Here is a 20,005-nt window from a genome sequence, read left to right on the forward strand (position 1 = left end):
TTTCTAACATGTCATATCATCATTTATTCAACATTTTCTTTATGTGTAGAGAAATGCCTCCCCCCTTCTCTCCTCTCAATTCCTCTCTGTCTCTATCCAGAAAGATAGCAAGCAAAAAAATGGCCACTTGTAACAGGCATGGATTCCAAGCAGTAACCTTGGTGGCCATGATTTAAAGAAGAAGAAAAAAGAAATTCACTCAGGTTATTAAGGTCCTTTCTATTAAAGATTGTTTTGTTCCTGTATCCTCAATACTAGTTTTTTCTTTGCTGTAGAAGAGATTCTAAAAGTAGGACTTTGTATATAAAAGTCTAACTAAATTTTAATTTCTTTTAGAAAAATAACTTGTTTTTTATAGCGACAAATATTGAGAGGGAAGGGGGAGATTAGAGAAGGAGTAAGAAAGAGACACCTGGGGAGTCAGGCGGTAGCACAGTGGGTTAAGCGCAGGTGGCGCAAAGCGCAAGGACCGGTGTAAGGATCCCGGTTCGAGCCCCTGGCTACCCACCTGCAGGGGAGTCGCTTCACAGGCGGTGAAGCTGGTCTGCAGGTGTCTGTCTTTCTCTCATCCTCTCTGTCTTCCCCTCCTCTCTCCATTTCTCTCTGTCCTATCCAACAACAACGACATCAATAACAACAACAATAATAACTACAACAATACAACAAGGACAAAAAAAGGGAATAACTAAATATTGAAAAAAAAAAGGAAAAAAAAAAAAAAGAGAGACACCTGGAGCACTGCTACACTACTTGTGAAACTTCCCCCTTGCAGTTGGGTACCAGGGCCTTGAACCTCAGTCCTTGAGCATTGCAATACGTGTTCTCAACCAAGTGCATCGCCAACCAGCCCCTATGTTTTTAATTTCTAAATCTCATATTATGTTCATTTGCCAGTAAGTTATACCAAGGTCCCATTCTTTTGTCAGTTTTGGAGATTTTTAATTTAAAAAATATAAATTCTTTTCATCTAGCAGGCATAAGAAGATACCTTATTATTTTTGCTTGCATTTTTCTGACTTCTTGTGAAAGTTGTCTTTTCCTTTATTTCTCATGAGCATTTCTCCTTCTGTGACTGGCATGTTTATCTTTTCCTTATATCTGGGTTCTTTGCCTCTTTCTTACTTTCTCTGTGTGAACCTTTTTGTGTATTGTGAATATTAACATCTGCATCCTGCCATCTGTATGTCCTTGCTCTTTTGATTTGTTTAGCAGTGTTGTTTTTCAGTGTGAAGTTTAATTTTCATTTTGTCACTTCTGCATATTTTTACCTAATGGTTTCAATCCTGCAGATTGATAGGATTTTCTCTTTCTTTTTTTTTTTTTAGGGGATTGAGGGGATGTGGGGCCCAGATGATGAGGAATGTTTCATGTCTTCCTTTAGGTTTTCCATACTGCTTTGAGTCTATGTAAATGTTTTCCTAAATTATCTTAAAATTTTATATTGAACACCTCACTATTTCATAATTTCTTTTTCTGTGATATATTTTTTTCTTCTAAATGGAGATCAAGTTGTGCTAAGCTGTTTATCCATCAAATAGACATTCCCTTTAAAAAAAAATTTTTTTTTCTTGTATTAGCTTTATTTATTTACTAGATAGAAACAGCCAGGAACCAAGAGTGAAGGGGGAGAGAGACCTGCAAGACTGTTTCACCACTTAAAAAGCTTTCCCCTTGCAGGTAGGAACTTGAGGCTTGAACCCAGGTCCTTGTGCATTATAACGTGTGCCACCACCTGGCCCCTAACATTTCCTGTGCAGTTGTATTTTATAATATAGTGTTAAATAAAAACGTAATCAGTTTCTAGGGAGGGAATTTCAAAACCAGATTTAAAAAATTTTCTTAGACTTGGTTCTGATTTTTTTTTTTTTTTAATGATACATAGGAAGCTCATCTCTAACATTTAGTGGAAATAGCTTTGTGAAATACCGCCTAATGGACAATGAAAACAAATTAGAGATGAAATTGACCATGAGGCTCCGAACTTACTCCACTCATGCAGTTGTGATGTATGCCCGAGGTACTGACTATAGCATCTTAGAGGTAAGTATTCATATAATTCTTGAATCTGATTACGAAATACTAGAAAGAGATGAGTTCCATTATATGTTTATGTTGCCCACTTTTTGAAAACATGATGCAAAATTACTGAATTCGTTATTTAATAATTCTAAACCTGTAATATTTTTAGAAATGATAAGTTCTTTGTGTTCTGCAATCACACAGATAAATGGATGTTTTTTTTTAAATAAATTTTTAAACTGTGGTGACATTACATTTTATTAATGTTATAGAATGTTCTAAAGAGACCCTACATATGTTTTAGAGCAATACCTATCTTGTTTACTTTGTTAGGAAGGGAGGCATATTTCACTATGAACTTTTGATATTACCTAACAATATTTTTGGTTGCTCAGTAACTATTGCTCGCTCACCTCTTGGTATATTTTGGATGTGCAATTGACACTTGAAGCCCTAAAAGGCCCATTTCTCTAATTTGTACACTAAACAAATAGGCATATGTTCTGTAGTACTTGATTATAAACCTTACTGACGCTCCATCTTCACTGCCTTTCCTTTAAGTCTGTGATCGGAAAATGTAATTTTCTATGCAAGTAATAGGAATGGAAATTGTGTTTTTATCATAGATTCATAATGGAAGGCTGCAGTACAAATTTGACTGTGGAAGTGGCCCTGGAATCGTCTCTGTCCAAAGCATCCAGGTTAATGATGGACTGTGGCATGCAGTATCTCTTGAAGTGAATGGAAACTATGCTAGATTGGTTCTAGACCAAGTTCACACTGCATCTGGCACAGCTCCAGGGACCCTGAAAACCCTTAATCTGGACAACTATGTGTTTTTTGGTGGCCACATTCGCCAGCAAGGCACAAGGCATGGAAGAAGCCCCCAAGTTGGTAATGGGTTCCGGGGTTGTATGGATTCCATTTATTTGAATGGACAAGAGCTCCCCTTAAATAACAAACCCAGAAGCCATGCACATATTGAAGAATCAGTGGATGTGTCTCCTGGCTGCCTATTAACAGCTACTGAAGACTGCTCAAGTAACCCTTGCCAGAATGGAGGCATTTGCAACCCATCCCCTACTGGAGGTAGACTTCATAATGTTAATAACATTTTAAAATTTTACACATATAAGTACTTGAGGGAAGTCTGCAAGTATTCGTATTTTTGTTTTCTATCTATTCAAGTAGTATCATTGATGTTGCGGGCAATGTTTGAATTGAGTAGTGTGTGATATGGGGTTAGGGCAGGCACAGACTTATTCCCAGCCACCAGGCTGAATGGGAAAGTTCCTCTGAATGCAGGCTCCTACAGACACGTCAAGGTTTGGAGCAGGGTGGGTTTCTTTACACATCTCATTCATTGTGTACCAGTAAAAACAGGCAAACTATATCTAAGTTTAGACTTGTTTCCAGCCAGCCAGACCACTGAGCAAGGGGACTTTAGAATTGATGCTGTTTGCCTTGAGTGTCCAGTTTCATTTGACAGCCCTACTGGCAAAAAAGAATATGGTTTTACAGAACAACCTAAGCCCCTACAGATGCTTTACCTTCCTGTTCTGAAGTACTCCATTGCTTCTGTACCATGAGTTCCTTTCTTATGTTCACTTATCAGTAATAGAGCCAACTTTTTTTTTCCTTTTTGTTGCCCTTGTTATTGTAGTTATTTTTCTTGTCATTGTTAGATAGGACAAAGAGAAATAGAGAGAGGAGGGGAAGACAGAAGGGGGAGAGAAAGACAGACACCTGCAGACCTGCTTCACCGCTTGTGAAGCGACTCCCCTGCAGGTGGGGAGCCGGGGGCTCGAACTGGAATCCTTTCCCCAATCCTTGTGTTTCGTACCACGTGCGCTTAACCCACTGCATTACCGCCCAACTCCCTAGAGCCAACTTTTAAAATAAAAACTCTCATGCCTGATAAACAGAGTTTTGAGTAATTAATAGAGCAGGGTTAAAAATATTTAAGTGGGAATTCAGAATATGTCAGTTCTTTCACTCAGGTGAAAACCAACCTGGCTTAGCTTTTCAGATCAGACAAGATTGGGTGCATTCAGGGTAATATGACTATAGACAGTATGTAACTGTATGCAAGGAGTAGGTGAGCATATTCCAGACTAAAACTCTGAAAGAAACTTCATTACACTCACATTACATGTCTTTCAAGTTATGGTCTGCAAAGAATTTGTCCTCATTCTATTACCTGGGTAAAGTTGAATGAAGTAGGTATTTCTTGAAATGTGTTGTGTTGCCATGACTACTATATCAACAGGAGGAAGGGGCATGATGTCAACCCCAAATGCCATATTTCTTTAGCCAAAAATAATAATAAATAAATAAAATCCCATCACTATGGCCAACTTCCAAGGGGGTCAGAGAAATGCAGTTTTACCATCTTCCCCAAAGATAGTTGGAAGTAGTCTACTCCACTAATTGTCATTTTCTTCCCAAAGGGAAACATTCTGACATTGTACTCCTTTGGGAACATTTTATGATCATCTTCTTAGTTTTTAATAGCAGTTTTATAGTTTCAAAGTATTTTTCCATTCATCATAATTTTCATTTAATTTGGGGCCAAGAGATAGGTGGCACATCCAGTGGAGCTCTTTTATTATCATACACCAGAACCCAGGTTCGAGTCCCTGCTTCTATGGTGGTGGTGGGGGTGGGGTGGGGGTGCTTTCTGAGCAGAGAGGCAGATCTGCAGGTGTCTTTGTGTCTCCCTGTCTATCTTCCCCTCCACTTTCAAGTTCTCTCTGTCCTAGCAAATAAAATAGAAAGGAAAAAAGAAAAAGGCATGGCCACTGGGAGCAATGGATTCGTAGTGCTAGCATGGAGCTCTAGCGATAACCCTGGTGGCAAAAGAACAAAAATCATTTAATTCTTAAAGCTTGTGAGCACAGATAAATTGGGAGGTTAAATAATGAGTGCTGTCAATCTGTATGATCATTCAAATAAAGAACTTTTTTCTGCTCTATATATTTCACCCAATAACCTTACATAAATTATGATTAACTGAAGTAATTATGAATTTTCGCTTCAGTTCTTTGTGTTTTGGTTACATCAACAGTAAAGGATTCGTTAATAGAGACAGTGTTTTACCCAGAGGGAATGGGGATTTAATAGCTTTTCCATGTTTTGGGGAACTAGGTCTTTAAAGCCAGTATACTGAGGTTTATTATTTGAACAGTATCATTTTCTTGTTCACTTTTGTTAACTTAGGTTATTACTGCAAATGCAATGCCTTGCACATTGGGACATACTGTGAGGTGAGCGTCAATCCATGTTCCTCAAACCCATGCCTTTATGGTGGTACATGCGTTGTGGACAATGGAGATTTTGTTTGCCAGTGTAGAGGATTATATACTGGTCAGAGGTATGTGCATTTTTTTGCAACTTATATTATACATGTAAAAGTATATATCCATATATTGTCTTTCTGTTGTATTCTATTTGTTTGCAATGTGTTAAGTTTCTGTGTACTTTTCCTTAATCTCCAGGTGTCAAATTAGTCCATACTGCAAAGATGAACCCTGTAAAAATGGAGGAACTTGTTTTGACAGTTTAGATGGTGCTGTCTGTCAGTGTGATTCAGGCTTTAGAGGAGAAAGGTAACTGGCTTCTTCCCAGACTTCATTTTTGCCTCTTTATTGTATCACCTTGATTAACAGATGCAGTAAGATGTTATTAATTTGGATTTCATTACTTCAGAATTTGCTAATCCTCATATTGGCTCTGTCTGTAATTTCTTTTTCCCTTTAAGCAAGTATTGAGTAGATGGATACAATACTTTAGAGAATGTGTGGGTTCTTGCTGCCAGTAAATATAGAATGAATGAGATTGTTGTGGTTTTCAAAGTAGATGTCTGTGGTATTGTACCTGTGTCTTAGAATAATGATCATAGCATCTTTTTATAATATATTATAACTGATATTTACATGGCATCTCAAAACCTTTCAGTTCTCTCCTTATTTTTCATAGTTCTTACCCATAGTCTTAAGAGGTGAGGTGACAATTATTTTTCAGGTGAAGAAAATGAGGCAGGTATACATCATCTTCCCTTGGAAAGGGTAAACAAGAGGCTAGTTACAAATGGAATATTTTGCTAGAAATTTAAACTAGCCAGTTAGAACAATTTTATGGTATACTGTTTATCAAAATGTACATTCTAAATTTATAGATCAAAGGTAGAAACAAACTGATATTTAGTCTTGGAATTTGATTTAGTAACCTGTTGAATCCTAGAAAAGTAGGAGTTAAATATTGGCATGACATAATGTTTATCTCTCAAATATACATTCAAAGTATGGAAGTGAATGATTAATTAGGCCCTAAAAGGTTTTTTTGTTGTTGTTGTTGTTGTTTGTTTGTTTTTGTTTTTTTTGGTTGTTGTGGTTGTAATTGTGATAGTATATATTGGCATGGTTATATACATGGTTTGTTTACTTTGTTAAGTAGTTTGACCTTCATCTTTGAGAATTATATGTCTGGCATATTCTGACTTAACGTTGCAGAGGACTTGTCTAATGCTCAGTTTTCTTGGCAGGTGTCAGAGTGACATTGATGAATGTGTTGGAAATCCCTGCCAAAATGGAGCACTGTGTGAGAACACACCTGGCTCCTATCACTGTAACTGCAGCCGTGAGTACAAAGGAAAGCACTGTGAGGAAGCTGCTCCCAATCAATATGTGTCCACCCCATGGAATATTGGATTGGCAGAAGGGATAGGAATTATGGTTTTTATCATGGGGATATTTTTACTGGTGGTCATGTTTGTCCTCTGTCGCAAGATGATTAATCGAAAGAAGAAACACCAGGCCGAACCTGAAGACAAACACTTGGGACCTAGCACAGCTTTCTTACAACGACCGTATTTCGACTCAAAGCTGAATAAGAACATTTATTCAGACATACCACCCCAGGTGCCTGTCAGGCCTATTTCCTACACTCCAAGCATTCCAAGTGACTCTAGAAACAATCTTGACCGAAATTCCTTTGAAGGATCTGCTATACCAGAGCATCCAGAATTCAGTACTTTCAACCCCGAGTCGGTACACGGACACCGAAAAGCCGTGGCTGTCTGCAGCGTAGCTCCAAACTTGCCTCCTCCGCCTCCTTCTAACTCTCCTTCTGACAGTGACTCCATCCAGAAACCTAACTGGGACTTCGATTATGACAGTAAGAACCTCTGTTTTTGATGTCAATAAAATGCCATTGAATTGAACAGTGAGGTTACAGGTTATGCCTGAGCTGCTCATGGTTCAGATCAAAATGTAAAGGGTTTTTTTTTGTTTTTTTTTTTAAGGTGTGACAGTACCTGAATTTTGAGGACTTTTCATATGCTTTCAAAACCTTTTCCTGATTTTTTAAGCACTAGCTGAAGGATGTGACTATTCTAGTTAAGGAATTTAATCTAGACATTTTCATATTAATAGTTTGGAAAGGCCATTTCACTTATGTGATTGATAAAGACAAAGCTCAGAAGGACATTTAAAAGCAAGCATGCATTTTTACTTATTTATTGTCACCAGGGTTGTCTCTGAGGGTTGGTGCTTGCCTTATTCCCAACAACATGTTCCCCACCCTTCCCCACCCACACATACCTTTTTTTTTTTTCCTCTATGGACACTGTACTGGATGAGCCATCAGCTGACTCCAGGATTTATTTTATTTTTAATCTTTATTTATTTATTTATTTATTGCCATCAGGTTTATTGCTGTGGATCAGGATTCTACCCCTCCCAGTGATACATTAAAAAAAAACCTTTGATAGTGGCACAGAGAGGGGAAGAGACCAAGGAGAGATACCCACAATACTGCGTCACTACTTGCAAAGCTTTCCCTTATAGATAGGGGCTAAGGAGTTGAACCAAAGTTCTTGTATGTGTGCTTTACTCAATGAATCACCACCAGCCCCCAGCATTTTTTTTTTTTTTAACATGACCACAAACCTAGGATATATAGTCTAGTGTAGAGCATAGGATTTTTATTTATTAATGATAGGAGGGAGGGAGAACACCAGAACCCTGTTCTAGCACATACTGTAATGGAGATCTAACGTGGGACTTTAGGAATTCAAGTCAAGGAATACACCTCCTGGCTTACTGTAGCATAGCACTTGCATGCCAGAGGGCCCAGGTTTGATCCCCAGTGGTGTGTATGCCACAACTCAGCAGTGTTCTTCTTTCTAACTCTCAGTCTCTCTTAAAAATAATGATAATCTGTGGTCCGGGAGGTGGCACAGTAGATAAAGCATTGGATTCTCAAGCATGAGGTCCCAAGTTCAATCCTGGCAGCACATGTACCAGAGTGGTGTCTGGTTCTTTCTCTCCTCCTATCTTTCTCATAAATAAATTATTTAAAAAATTTTTTTTTAAATAATGATAATCTTGGCAGCATTTAAAACAAAGCCTGGTCTGGAAATCCAGCATAATGGCTATGCAAAACACTTTCCTGTCTGAGACTCTAAGGTCCCATAAGCCATATCACTATAACCCAGAAATGAACAGTGCTCTTGCTCTCTCTCATAAAAATAAAATAAATCTGGGAGTCAGGTGGTAGTACAGCGGGTTAAGCGCACGTGGTGCAAAGCGCAAGGACCTGTGTAAGGATCCCAGTTCAAGCTGGCTCCCCACCTGCAGGGAGTCTTATCTTTCTCTCCCTCTCTCTGTCTTCCCCTCCTCTCTCCATTTCTCTCTGTCCTATCCAACACAATGACATCAGTAACAAAAACAGTAATAACTACAAAAAGACAACAAGGACAACAAAAGAGAATACATATATTTTTAAAAAATCTTAAAATAAATCTTTAAAAATAACCTTACTAGAAAAAGATGTACATGGCCAGAAAAAAATGATGCTATTTATGTTTTTTAGGACAGAGAAAAATGGGGGGGGTTGAAGAGATAGAGGGGGAGAAAGAAAGACACCTACAAACCTGCTTCACCACTCATGAAGGTAGAGAGTGGGAGCTCGAACCCGGACCTTTGTACATGTAGCGTGCTCTTGACCATGCATGCCACTGGCAGGTTTATTGAGTTTCCATTCTGTGAACCTCCAAGAATATTTATGGATTTTTAGGTTTTTTTTTTTCTTTTCTTTCTTGTTTGTTTCTTTTTCAGATATTTTCCCCAGTTCTTTCATTAGTAAGTAAATCTTGGGCAGTCATTTGATACACTACTTTGTACCAGGATATACTGCTTTATGTCAGGATAAGCTACAACCAAAACAGAGCCCTTACCCTCAAGTACTTATTGTTCGAATCGTCTCTTCCCTTTTAGCTAAAGTAGTGGATCTTGACCCCTGTCTCTCCAAGAAACCTCTGGAGGAAAAGCCTTCACATCCATACAGTGCACGAGAAAGTCTGTCTGAAGTGCAGTCCCTTAGCTCTTTTCAGTCTGAATCATGTGATGACAATGGTGAGTAAACAGAATTTGGAAATACTGTGATTTGTTTGCTGGCTGTTCACAATGGTGTTTACTTAATATATCCAGTGCCCCTGTGAAAACCCAAACCGTTCTCACATTTTGGTCCACTGTTAAATAGTTCCATGTACGTATTTGCATGGGGGAAAATATTTGTGATGTTCTTAGTGACTAGGAATTTGAACTGTAGCAGCTTGTCAGTTATAGGGAAGAAACTATAGTTAATTGAAAGAAACAAGTTGTCTGGCTATTCATTTAATAACATTTTTTTGACAACAGTAAATGTGTTACAGAGTTTTTTTTAAAAAAAGCACCCTGTAGCAACTGTCTATAGAGCATGCACCACACATTCACTCGCTAATTCACCCAAGAGAAGATGCAATAGTCTGAAATGTTCAACTTCAGAGGCACCTTTGGTGTATTACAAGGTTTTATTTGTCTCTTTCCCCAACCCCCATGCGGCCCCAGCTCCCATATGGATCAGAGCGTACTGACTGAGAGCACAGTTTAAGAGCTTGCTAGTAAGTTTTGATTATATTTCTAATGAAGGAAGTTTGGCCAGTGGGATCTTAGATGCCAGTTATGTTTAACTCGTTTCCTTTGTTAACTTTCACTTATATCTAGCTGTGCTATATATTAGCACATACCGGTAGAGAAAAATTACACTTTTAGAGGAAATTTTTTAATCTTGGGTGGGACTATGTTTTGTTTTTTGATTTTTTTTGTTTGTTTTTGTATAAAATTGTGACTAAACAATTAAAATTCTTTATGATGGAAAGAAATGGCCCACTAGTAAATTAATGTGACTGGTTTAAAACCAGATTTATTACAGAGTTCTTTATAAACTAAAGGTGACAGAATTGTATTCATTTCTACTTCAGGCTTGTCCTTTGATAAAAAGATATAATCTTTTTTATTTAGTAATGTTGTATATGCACATAGCTTTTATTACACCAGTAACAACAAGGTAGAATTGCTTCTTTGATAGGTTTAATTCTAAAATGCTAGTGTTGCCAGTTTATTTCATAATTAATATTTTGGTTCCTAAATCCTTTTCTTAAATACATTTCATAGTTTTGTCAGTTTTTTTATTCTATTTTTTCCATGAAAATATTATCTATCTTAACTCCTTTAGTAAATCAGCACACTGTGATGTATTTTGTATTTTAACTACTATAAATCGTAAAATTTAAAGTCTGTATTAAGAATCTGTGTTATATGTTAGTTTTCTTAGGCTGTTGTATCAGATTATCATCACATGCCTCGGTAGGTTAACAGGGAAGTTTGAACCAGGATGTGAAAAATCAGTTTCCTTACCTTTTGTAGCATTCTTTGATGCATGGTTGCTCCTTCTAGTGCCAAATGGAAAATATTCTCTCCTTTTAAGACCCCTGTGATTACTTTGGGACCACATAGATAACTCATAACTCGTGAAAATCTCTCCATCACAGTGACCATTAACTTAGTGATGTCAGTAAAGCCCCTGTTGCTGTGATGGTAACATATTCACAAGTTCCCAGGACTAGGATGTGGACATCTCTAAGGACCATCTTCCTACCTACCATATGCATACTTACTTATCTTGGCAGCAATGCTTTCAAACAATCTGGTATACAAATGAAACAGGAATTTACACAGGAAACAACCAGGCAGACAGTCTGTATTTCTCTGCTGGTATGTTAACTCAGCAGCTGGTAGCTCATTTGCAAAAAAGACAAGAAATTTTGGGTGGGTGGGGAGGAGGGTGGGTGGATAGGGAGTACATAAAAAAGAACCAAAAATCATGTTAGACTTTTCTTTGCATATTCTCCTTATTATGTAGTTCTTTAAGTTTCTTTTGTTCTGGCAACAATATACCATTTGATGAAATGGACCCAGAAAAGCAGCTTAGCGTATATTTTACTCTTTAAATGTGAAGTCTTTACCCAGAAGGAGTTAAAATACAGATTGTTTTTCCCTAATTTTAATTCTAAAACCTGTAGCTAAGTTTTCTTTCTAAGTTGTAATAAGGTTGCTTATTCCTTTGAATAATGCAATGCAGTTTGATCAGAAAAAGCACCTGAGACATGTAACTGAATGGAGGTGTCATGCGTAACTACATGAAGTGGTTATGTCCCTCACTTCACATTTGAACATTCTGAGCTAAAAATTAATAAAAAGAAAGCACTTTGAATACGTTGTTTTCTAACTGACTGAAGATTTTTCTAATTTACTCCTTTTGTGCCTCTTTGCAAGCTTCCATAGTGACTGTCATACACCTTGTCAATGCTGTAGTTGACACTGTGAATAAAGAAGGTATAGTCAATGCGTGTGCTGTGTGTTGTGTTTATAGTGACTGTCACTGGAGTAGTGTGCTTTTATGCAGTAGTGTGCCATACTACGCAGTAGTGTGGTTTCGAAGCATTGACTACTTTTATTTTGTGCAGGTGTATATCTTCATAATCCAGAGCCATCCTGAAAAATCTATTTATGTTGTCTTTTTGTTATTCTTGTCATTCATAGTGGAATTATACAGACATCAGTACTAGCTCATCAGGATCCTGACAACTTCTATTGAAGTTACTCTAAAAATTGAAACCGTTTTAATAATAGAAATACACCTCCTATGGCTAGAACTAAGATTGAGAAGCACAAAGCTTTTGTAATTACCTTTAACTGACTCTTCCACTCGGACTTTTCCCTTAGCGTTCACACCCTCTGCCATGCAGTAGATGATGGTGGCAGGTTTATAAGGACCTCAACCACATCCTTTTAAGTTATTTTTAAATTGAATTAGCCTTCAGTAGCCTTTTATTAGTACACTGAAATTTGAGTAGCCACATATATGTACATTACAGCCAGGTAGTTTTCAAATTATAAATTAAATCACCTGGAGAACTCATTTAAAGTCCTCAAAGTTTCTGATGCATAGGTTGGGTCTGATCTGGGCCCTAAGAATCTGTAAATCTAACCACTTGCAGATAATTCTTTTGCTATGGGTCTGGGGATCACACTCTGGAGAACTATACTAGACAGTCATAGGTACATAACATTTACGGTGTCTCTCTCGATGTCTCTTTCAGTGCACATGCATTGTTGGCAAGATTTAGGAGAGAAGAACTGTTTTATACCACATTTGATAGTATTGTCTTATAGGGCAGGGCTAGGTGTCGTCAACATTACTGATTTCAACTACTGAGATGGTAACTTGTCTTCATAGGAAATCTGTCATTTGATTTATTAGATTTTAGTTTTAACATCATGATCCAAATATTTTCAATATCTATGTTTACAGTAACAGAATTAGGGGCCAGGTGGTGTAGCACAGTGGGTTAAGCGCACATGGCGTGAAGGGGAAGGACCAGCGTAAGGATCCCCACCTGCAGGGGGGTTTGTTTCACAGATAGTAAAGCAGGTCTGCAGGTGTTTTTCCCCCCTCTCTGTCTTCCCCTCCTCCCTCAATTTCTCTCTGTGCTATCCAACAAAAATAGCAACAACAACAACAGCAAATATTATAACAAGAGCAACTAAACGGGAAAAAATGGCCACCAGGTGCAGTGGATTTGTAGTACAGGCACCAAGCCCCAGTGATAACCCTGGAGGCAAAATTAATAAATGAATAAAAATAACAGAATTAAAATGCTTCCTTTCATTCTCTTTCATTGAAAAAATTTTTTAGGCATATTTAAGAAATGTGAATTGAATATGAAGTGAAGAACTGGTTTAAAAATTTAAGAATTATTGAGTGCCTATTTTGTAAAATTGTCTGTTTTTTTTTTAAAGATTTACTTAATCATCAGTGTGAGAAGAGAAGAAGTAAGAACAATGCAAGCAATGCTAGAATTTGAACCCAAGACCTCATGATTGAGGTTTTTTTAATTGTTGTAGTTATTATTGTTGTTATTGTTGTCATTGTTAGATAAGACAGAGAGAAATGGAGAGAGGAGGAGAAGACGGGGAGAGAAAGATAGACACCTGCAGACCTGCTCACCACTTATAAAGTGACTGCACCCCCCCCCCCCACAGGTGGGGAGCAGGGGGCTTGAACCGGGATCCTTACACCTGTCTTTGCACTTTGCGCCACCTGCACTTAACCCATTGCACTACCACCCAACTCCTCATGATTGAGATTCTAACACTATTCACTCTCCCGTTTCCCATCTGCATCTGTCTGATTTTTTAAATGAAATTACTACATTTTTAGTAGCTCTAAAATATTTACATATATACTAAATACTTGCTTATTCCTTTTTTTTTTTTTTTAGAATCACCACATTTTTTCCCATTTAAATTCCTAGAACAGATGTGTTAATCAGATCCTTACGTGTTTCAAACTAGTTGATTTCACTAGTTTCCTGTACATTGTACAATGTGTGGAAAGTATTGGCCTTGTTAAGAAATCATGCCAGCAGTTAACAATAAATGCTTCACCTACATTATTTAATTCTTAGAAGAGCTCTAAGTAACTTTCATATACCGATTTCAAAGATAAGAGCTTAGAGGGTAAGCCAATGCTAGCACTCTCTCCAGATGGCCTTACTGATGATGGAGTTCACGTCTACTTTCTCTAACTGTATTGCTCAACCTCAGTGAAGAAAAAAAAAGGTTCTGAAAGAACTCTGGGGTGGAGTGAGGAATGAATTCAACAGCTAGTTGATTTCTGAAAGGAAAGATTATATAAATGCAAAATCATATTCAATATAGGCATGGGTAAGAGAAATTATTTTTATTTTATTATTATTTGCCTCCAGGGTTATTTCTGGGGCTCAGTGCCTGCACTATGAATCTACTGCTCCTGGAGGCTATTTTTTCCCTTTTGTTGCCCTTGTTATCGTTATTATTGTTATTATTGTTGTCATTGTTAGATAGGACAGAGAGAAATAGAAGAGGGGGAGAGAAAGATAGACACCTGGCAGGCCTGTTTTACAGGTTACTAAGCGTGGGTGGAGAGCTGGGGGCTCAAACTGGGATCCTTAAGTCAGTCCTTGGACTTCGTACCATGTGTGCCTAGCTACCCACTATGCTACCATTCAGCTCCCTTTTTTAGTTATTATAAGTGTATAAGGTTGTTAGTGAATTCCTCTAAACTTAACATCCATTTACCTGCCATCATGTGCGATAAAGAGTGTATATTCTGTAATTTTCGATGTTTTATAATTACCACTTAAATAACCTCATGCTTCCAAATTTCAGGAAAATTTGATGTCATAATATGCTCAACATGGTGTCTTTTAAAATCTCTTTTATCAATTTACATTTTTATTCTTGCAAAAAAAAAGTTCCAGTTTAAATTGCCAGAAACAAAGAAAAAGATAGTAAGATAGTATTTGTGTTTTCTGGCAAAGTCTCAATTTATTATTATCATCATCATCAGTCATCTTTTTCCTCCTTGCCCATGTCCCTTTTTACTTGTGCTGCATCAATTTCTCAGCCTTTTAGAATTTTCATAGATAATGGCTTAAAGGTATGGTACATGGCTGACTGAGCCTTGATAAACAGTTTAAATTGTGTTATGTACTTACCTTTATTGCCTTTTCAGCTGTTTATCTGTTTTAATTATAAATGTTTTCTTTTCTCTCTACTCTGCCACCAAAAGAGTCTTTGGCTGCTCCTGACCTCAGCAAACCAAGAGGTGACTTATGCATGCCAGTTGTTCTTTGATACTCACTAAAAATATTGGTAAAGATTTGACCCCCCCAATGCTGACTTGCTTCACTTGTTTGCTCAGTTTGTGCACTGCATCCTAAACATGTATTGCCTAGTCTTTTTCTCTGGAAAAGGATTTTAAAAATCCTTGTGGGAGGGCGGGAAATATCCCTAGATTGGGAGGTCTGTTTTTATGTCATTTAAAAATGATCATTAGACCTGTGTAGGTAGCAAAGGTGGACTGTTGGAGTCTTATCAAACATATTTCCCAATGTTTGATTGCATTTTGCTTGATTTGGAGGCATGCTTTGATACATAACCCATATTAATATAATTCCTGGTTGGGGGCTAATAAAGAATGGTACAGATTTAAATATCAGGCTTTTCACATTATTATAATGAATTTTTTTATTTTAATATGTTAAAATTAATTCGATTGCCTGAAAACATTGTATTGGTTGATGTTTTTAATGACAACTAGTTAGATTATGTAGCATTTGATATTATATTGAAAAGGAATTTCTCCTTTCTAAAAAGACAAGTTATGTTTGCTGACATCCTAAGACTGAACTAATGCTCTTCTTCATAATAGAGCAAAGGGTTTTTAAATGACAAAAGGAAAGAGAAATCATTTATAGAAAAGTGCATGTAATTTAGGTGCTAGCATATTACTGCTGCTGTTAAAATTCTTTTTGTTTCCTTGAATGTTAGGTATGTACATAAAACTGTAAGTCCACATTTTAGAAATAGAACCTCGCTCATAGAGGTCCTCAAAATTGGGTTGGAATGGCGGGTGGGGATTCTCTTCAAAGCAAAGGCCAGGGGTTCCAAAGTGATGAACCTATACAAATGTGAGTGTGAATGATGCTTTGTGTGTTTTGACACTGAGCTCTTTGTCCATACCACACATGCTTCAGAGAAAAAACACTGAACTTTTTTTTTTCTTCCTACCAAGGGTATCACTGGGATACATCAGATTGGATGCCAGCTGTTCCTCTCCCAGATATACAAGAATACCCCAATTATGAGGTTATTGATGAGCAAACGCCCCTGTACTCAGCTGATCCAAATGCCATTGATACGGACTATTACCCTGGGGGTTATGACATTGAGAGTGATTTTCCACCACCACCAGAAGACTTTCCAGCACCTGATGAACTACCACCATTACCTCCAGAATTCAGTGATCAGTTTGAATCCATTCACCCTCCTAGAGACATGCCTGCTACAGGTAGTTTGGGTTCTTCATCAAGAAGCCGGCAGAGGTTCCACTTGAATCAGTATCTGCCCAATTTCTATCCCATTGATATGTCGGAACCTCATAAAACAGGCCCTGGTGAGAATAGTACTTACAGAGAACCCTATGCCCCTTACCCTCCAGGGTATCAAAGAAACTTTGATGCCCCCACTGTAGAAAACATGCCCATGTCTGTGTATACCTCCACGGCTTCCTGCTCTGATGTGTCAGCGTGCTGTGAAGTGGAGTCTGAGGTCATGATGAGTGACTATGAGAGTGGAGACGATGGCCACTTTGAAGAGGTGACGATTCCTCCACTAGATTCACAACAACATACGCAAGTCTGACTCCCCCCAAAGTGCCTGGAATGAACCTGGAGATTATATATAAATGATCTTCTGCATTGTTCCTTGCAGTGCTTTAGTGCTTCTTCTTTTTTTTTTTTTTTTGTGAGCTAATATGAGCATAACTGCACTGAATTATGCACCTCTTGACATGTTAGCCATTTCCAGTATCCTAACCTACTGTAATTGGGTGAAATGTCCGTTGGCTGTGCCATTTCTTAGCATTTTTTTTTTTTTTTACTTAACCTTTGTCTGTTTAGTGAAAAGAAAAATCAGTCTTCCCATCCTGTTAGCATGATTTATGTATTTATATAGATTTGTTTATTTTAATTTTTTGTCTTTTGTAAATTTTATGTACAGATTTGATTTTTTTTCATCGTTTTTAATTAGATTTTCAAGATATTTTTGTGCTTTTTTTTTTTTTTACTGAATTCTGAATTTTAGTGGTGTTAGTATCACTGTCTAGCATCCTGATTTTTTTTTTAATATAACCAGGGTTCATTCTATGTCCTTTTCCACTGAAATCTGACATTTCATTAAAACATTTCAGTAAAGTTATGTATTTCTAGCTGTACATAGGATAAGGAAAAAGCTGATACCTGAACATGTCTTAAGTGGGTTGCTGTATTTTAGAATTATAAACATTTTTCATTATTGGAAAGTGTAATGGGGACCTTCTGCATACTTGTTTAAAACCAAAACCACCATGACACAGTTTTTATAGTGTCTGTATATTTGTGATGCAATGGTCTTGTAAAGGTTTTTACTGAAAACTATCATTAGCCAGTCTTTCTTACTGACAATAAATTATTAATAAAATACTTTAGCGTTCTGCCTGTTTTTCCTCCTTATTTGTGCTCCTGATCAGGATTCAGTTTCTGAATTAAGAAAGAAAGATGTAGGTAGGTTTCTGTGGCTTCAATATGGTCTTTCCAGTTGCCCAAACCAGATTATGCTCATAGTGTAACCACAAGGTGGCAGTAGATAGCAACTGGATACTAAGAAATTTTTCTTTATGTATTTTTATTACTATGTATAGCCATAGCCTGTTTGTTTTTCGCATGATATACATTAAAAAAATCTTTATGAAGCACTGTACCTTTCTACTGTCAAAGAACATATCATACTTTTGTATGCTTTAATGTGAAATCTAAAAACTATTTTCCATTGTGTATTTATGCAAAGCCCGTGGTCCAACAAATACTTGGAGATTTATTCAGTAACTAAGTAACTACTATGCACCAGTCACTGTGATATGAATTGTGAATGATTCTTAGAACATTGGAAAGACTTTCTCTTTAAGTAGATGCTGTACTTTGTCACATGTAGTTTAAATGGCAACGAGAACTAAAATATGTATAAGGCCAGCAAACTCATAAATTATAACCACTTACAGCATTGCCAACTGCTTTTTTCATTTCTCCTTTCATTTTTTTTCAAATGTGCCCTGTGTCATTTCTTTAGTCATTGATTTTTAGGAATTACCTACTGACTCAGAGACCATATAACCTAACAAACCTCTGTTACTCTTGTTACCCTCCCAGGTATTACAGCATAATTTTGGGTTAATTCATAAGCAGGGGTTTCATTGCTTTAATGTAGGTATCGCATGATGGTTGTTTCCACAAAAGATGCCCTAATTTTTCTTTCACTTTAAAATGTTCATGACTAGATTATTTTTAGAAATGGCTTTGTATTAGTTTGTACATAAACAGACATCCTGCTTTCTTTGATTTTTACATATAAATGGAGACATATAATAAGAGATGACCAGTAAAACAGCAGTGTGTGGAGTGGTGAGTACAAGGGGCGGCGAGTTAATATTTAGGAAGGAATGTGTGAAGTTGGGGAAACAGTTTTTGTTAATATTAATTTTTATGAATGAGAAGAGATATGAGCCCCACTCATTTTTGTAGCCAGGTATAATGTTATCCTCAGACATGCAAGTCCTGTGCTCTATGCTAGGCTATCTCATCAATTTTAAGGACGAATTTTGTTTCTTCTTTTTTGTTTGTTTTGTTTTGTTTTGTTTTTTGGCCTCCAGGGTTATTGCTGGGGCTCCATGCCTGCACCACAAATCCACTGCTCCTAGAGGCTATTTTTTTCCTTTTTGTTCCCCTTGTTGTTTTATTGTTGTGGTTACTATTGTTGTCATTGATGATGCTGTTGGATAGGACAGAAATCAAGAGAGGAGGGGAAGACAGGAGAGAGATATACGCCTGCAGACCTTCTTCACCACTTGTGAAGCAACCCCCCTGCAGGTGGGGAGCCAGGGGCTCCAACTGGGATCCTTATGCTGGTCCTTGTGCTTTGCACCACATGCGCACATCATCCGACCCCCTAGGATAATATTTTGAGATGATAATGTCTCGACAGCTGAGTAAAAATATCTGAATTTGATGAGGACTGTCCTGATCATCATGAGACTGGGGAGTAAAACTCGAGGCAGAAAGAATAATTGGCACAAGGACTGACACTGGAATGGGACTACAAAGTAGAAGAGAAATTAAGTATGACTTAGGGATGTGTCAAAAGATGCCCTTGAGTTAGAAGGTTGAATTAGAAAGTTTGGAAGTACCAGTTTTTTTCCTCCTACACATCTCCATTCTGGAGTTGTTTTTATGGAGGGCCCATGCACGTGGTTGCTTTCTTCACTCCGTATTCCAACTGTTGATTGAATTTTCCTGTGTCATCTGGAAAATTACTCTTAACTATGGATTCTATGACTTCACTTAGCATGACTCTTATTTTGAACTACCAGTTATTTCCTGAGTATGAGTGTACAGAAAGGCATTGTTTTTCCGAGTTTGTAGATTAGAGAATGTATTTTCTTACTTAATTAGAAGGTATTTTTTTTAGGGGGGGAATAGGTCGAGGGGTAAATTTTAATACAAATTTTGACGTCTGAACCACTGTATTCTAGCTCCCAGTGTAACCATTAAAAATTTTTTTTGTTGTTCTATTTCAACTTATGTCAATATTTCAACTTATTTGTTCTCTAGCCAACATGACTCTTCTTTATGTGGGTCTTTTCTCATCCATTGCATGCATTGCTTTCCCTGTGGAAATCTAACATTTGAGAAATGTTCTTGTGTTATTCTTTGATGAAATTTCCTCCTCCCCCTCTCTTCTTTCCCCCTGTCTTATTTTTGAAACTTACTTCTAAAAGCTACTACATTAGTTAAATTGATCCTCTAATTTTCTGATTGAATTCCTATTGTTCATCATTTCTTTTTTGTTCTACTTCCTGGAAGAAATTCCATGTATCTTTTGTTAAAGCTTTTATTCTTACACAATCTCAGTGTTTGGTCTTGTTCTAAATACTCCTTTCTGTAACTGTATGATGGATATTTATTCTT

The 20,005-nt window shown here is 37.2% G+C and overlaps 1 protein-coding gene across 6 annotated transcripts in view; it reads left to right on the plus strand.

Annotated features, from left to right (window-relative positions):
• Positions 1 to 17,478, plus strand: part of FAT1 (FAT atypical cadherin 1) — a 135,654-nt gene extending 118,176 nt beyond the window's left edge. For 2 of the 6 annotated variants that reach the window (XM_060183626.1, XM_016185821.2), the window contains exons 21-28: positions 1,883 to 2,040; positions 2,646 to 3,108; positions 5,239 to 5,392; positions 5,517 to 5,627; positions 6,563 to 7,194; positions 9,297 to 9,434; positions 15,016 to 15,051; positions 16,021 to 17,478. In XM_060183626.1, coding sequence (XP_060039609.1) covers positions 1,883 to 2,040; positions 2,646 to 3,108; positions 5,239 to 5,392; positions 5,517 to 5,627; positions 6,563 to 7,194; positions 9,297 to 9,434; positions 15,016 to 15,051; positions 16,021 to 16,649 — 2,321 coding nt within the window. In that variant the 3' untranslated portion in view covers positions 16,650 to 17,478. Of the gene's footprint in view, positions 1 to 1,882; positions 2,041 to 2,645; positions 3,109 to 5,238; positions 5,393 to 5,516; positions 5,628 to 6,562; positions 7,195 to 9,296; positions 9,435 to 9,908; positions 9,962 to 11,675; positions 11,736 to 15,015; positions 15,099 to 16,020 lie in introns of those variants that run through there. The other 4 variants (XR_009547664.1, XR_009547665.1, XM_060183644.1 and 1 more) reach the window with 4 other exon arrangements.
• Positions 17,479 to 20,005: the final 2,527 nt, after the last annotated feature.

The sequence above is a fragment of the Erinaceus europaeus genome, chromosome 2 (assembly GCF_950295315.1).
Source record: "Erinaceus europaeus chromosome 2, mEriEur2.1, whole genome shotgun sequence".
Taxonomy (NCBI): Eukaryota; Metazoa; Chordata; class Mammalia; order Eulipotyphla; family Erinaceidae; genus Erinaceus; species Erinaceus europaeus.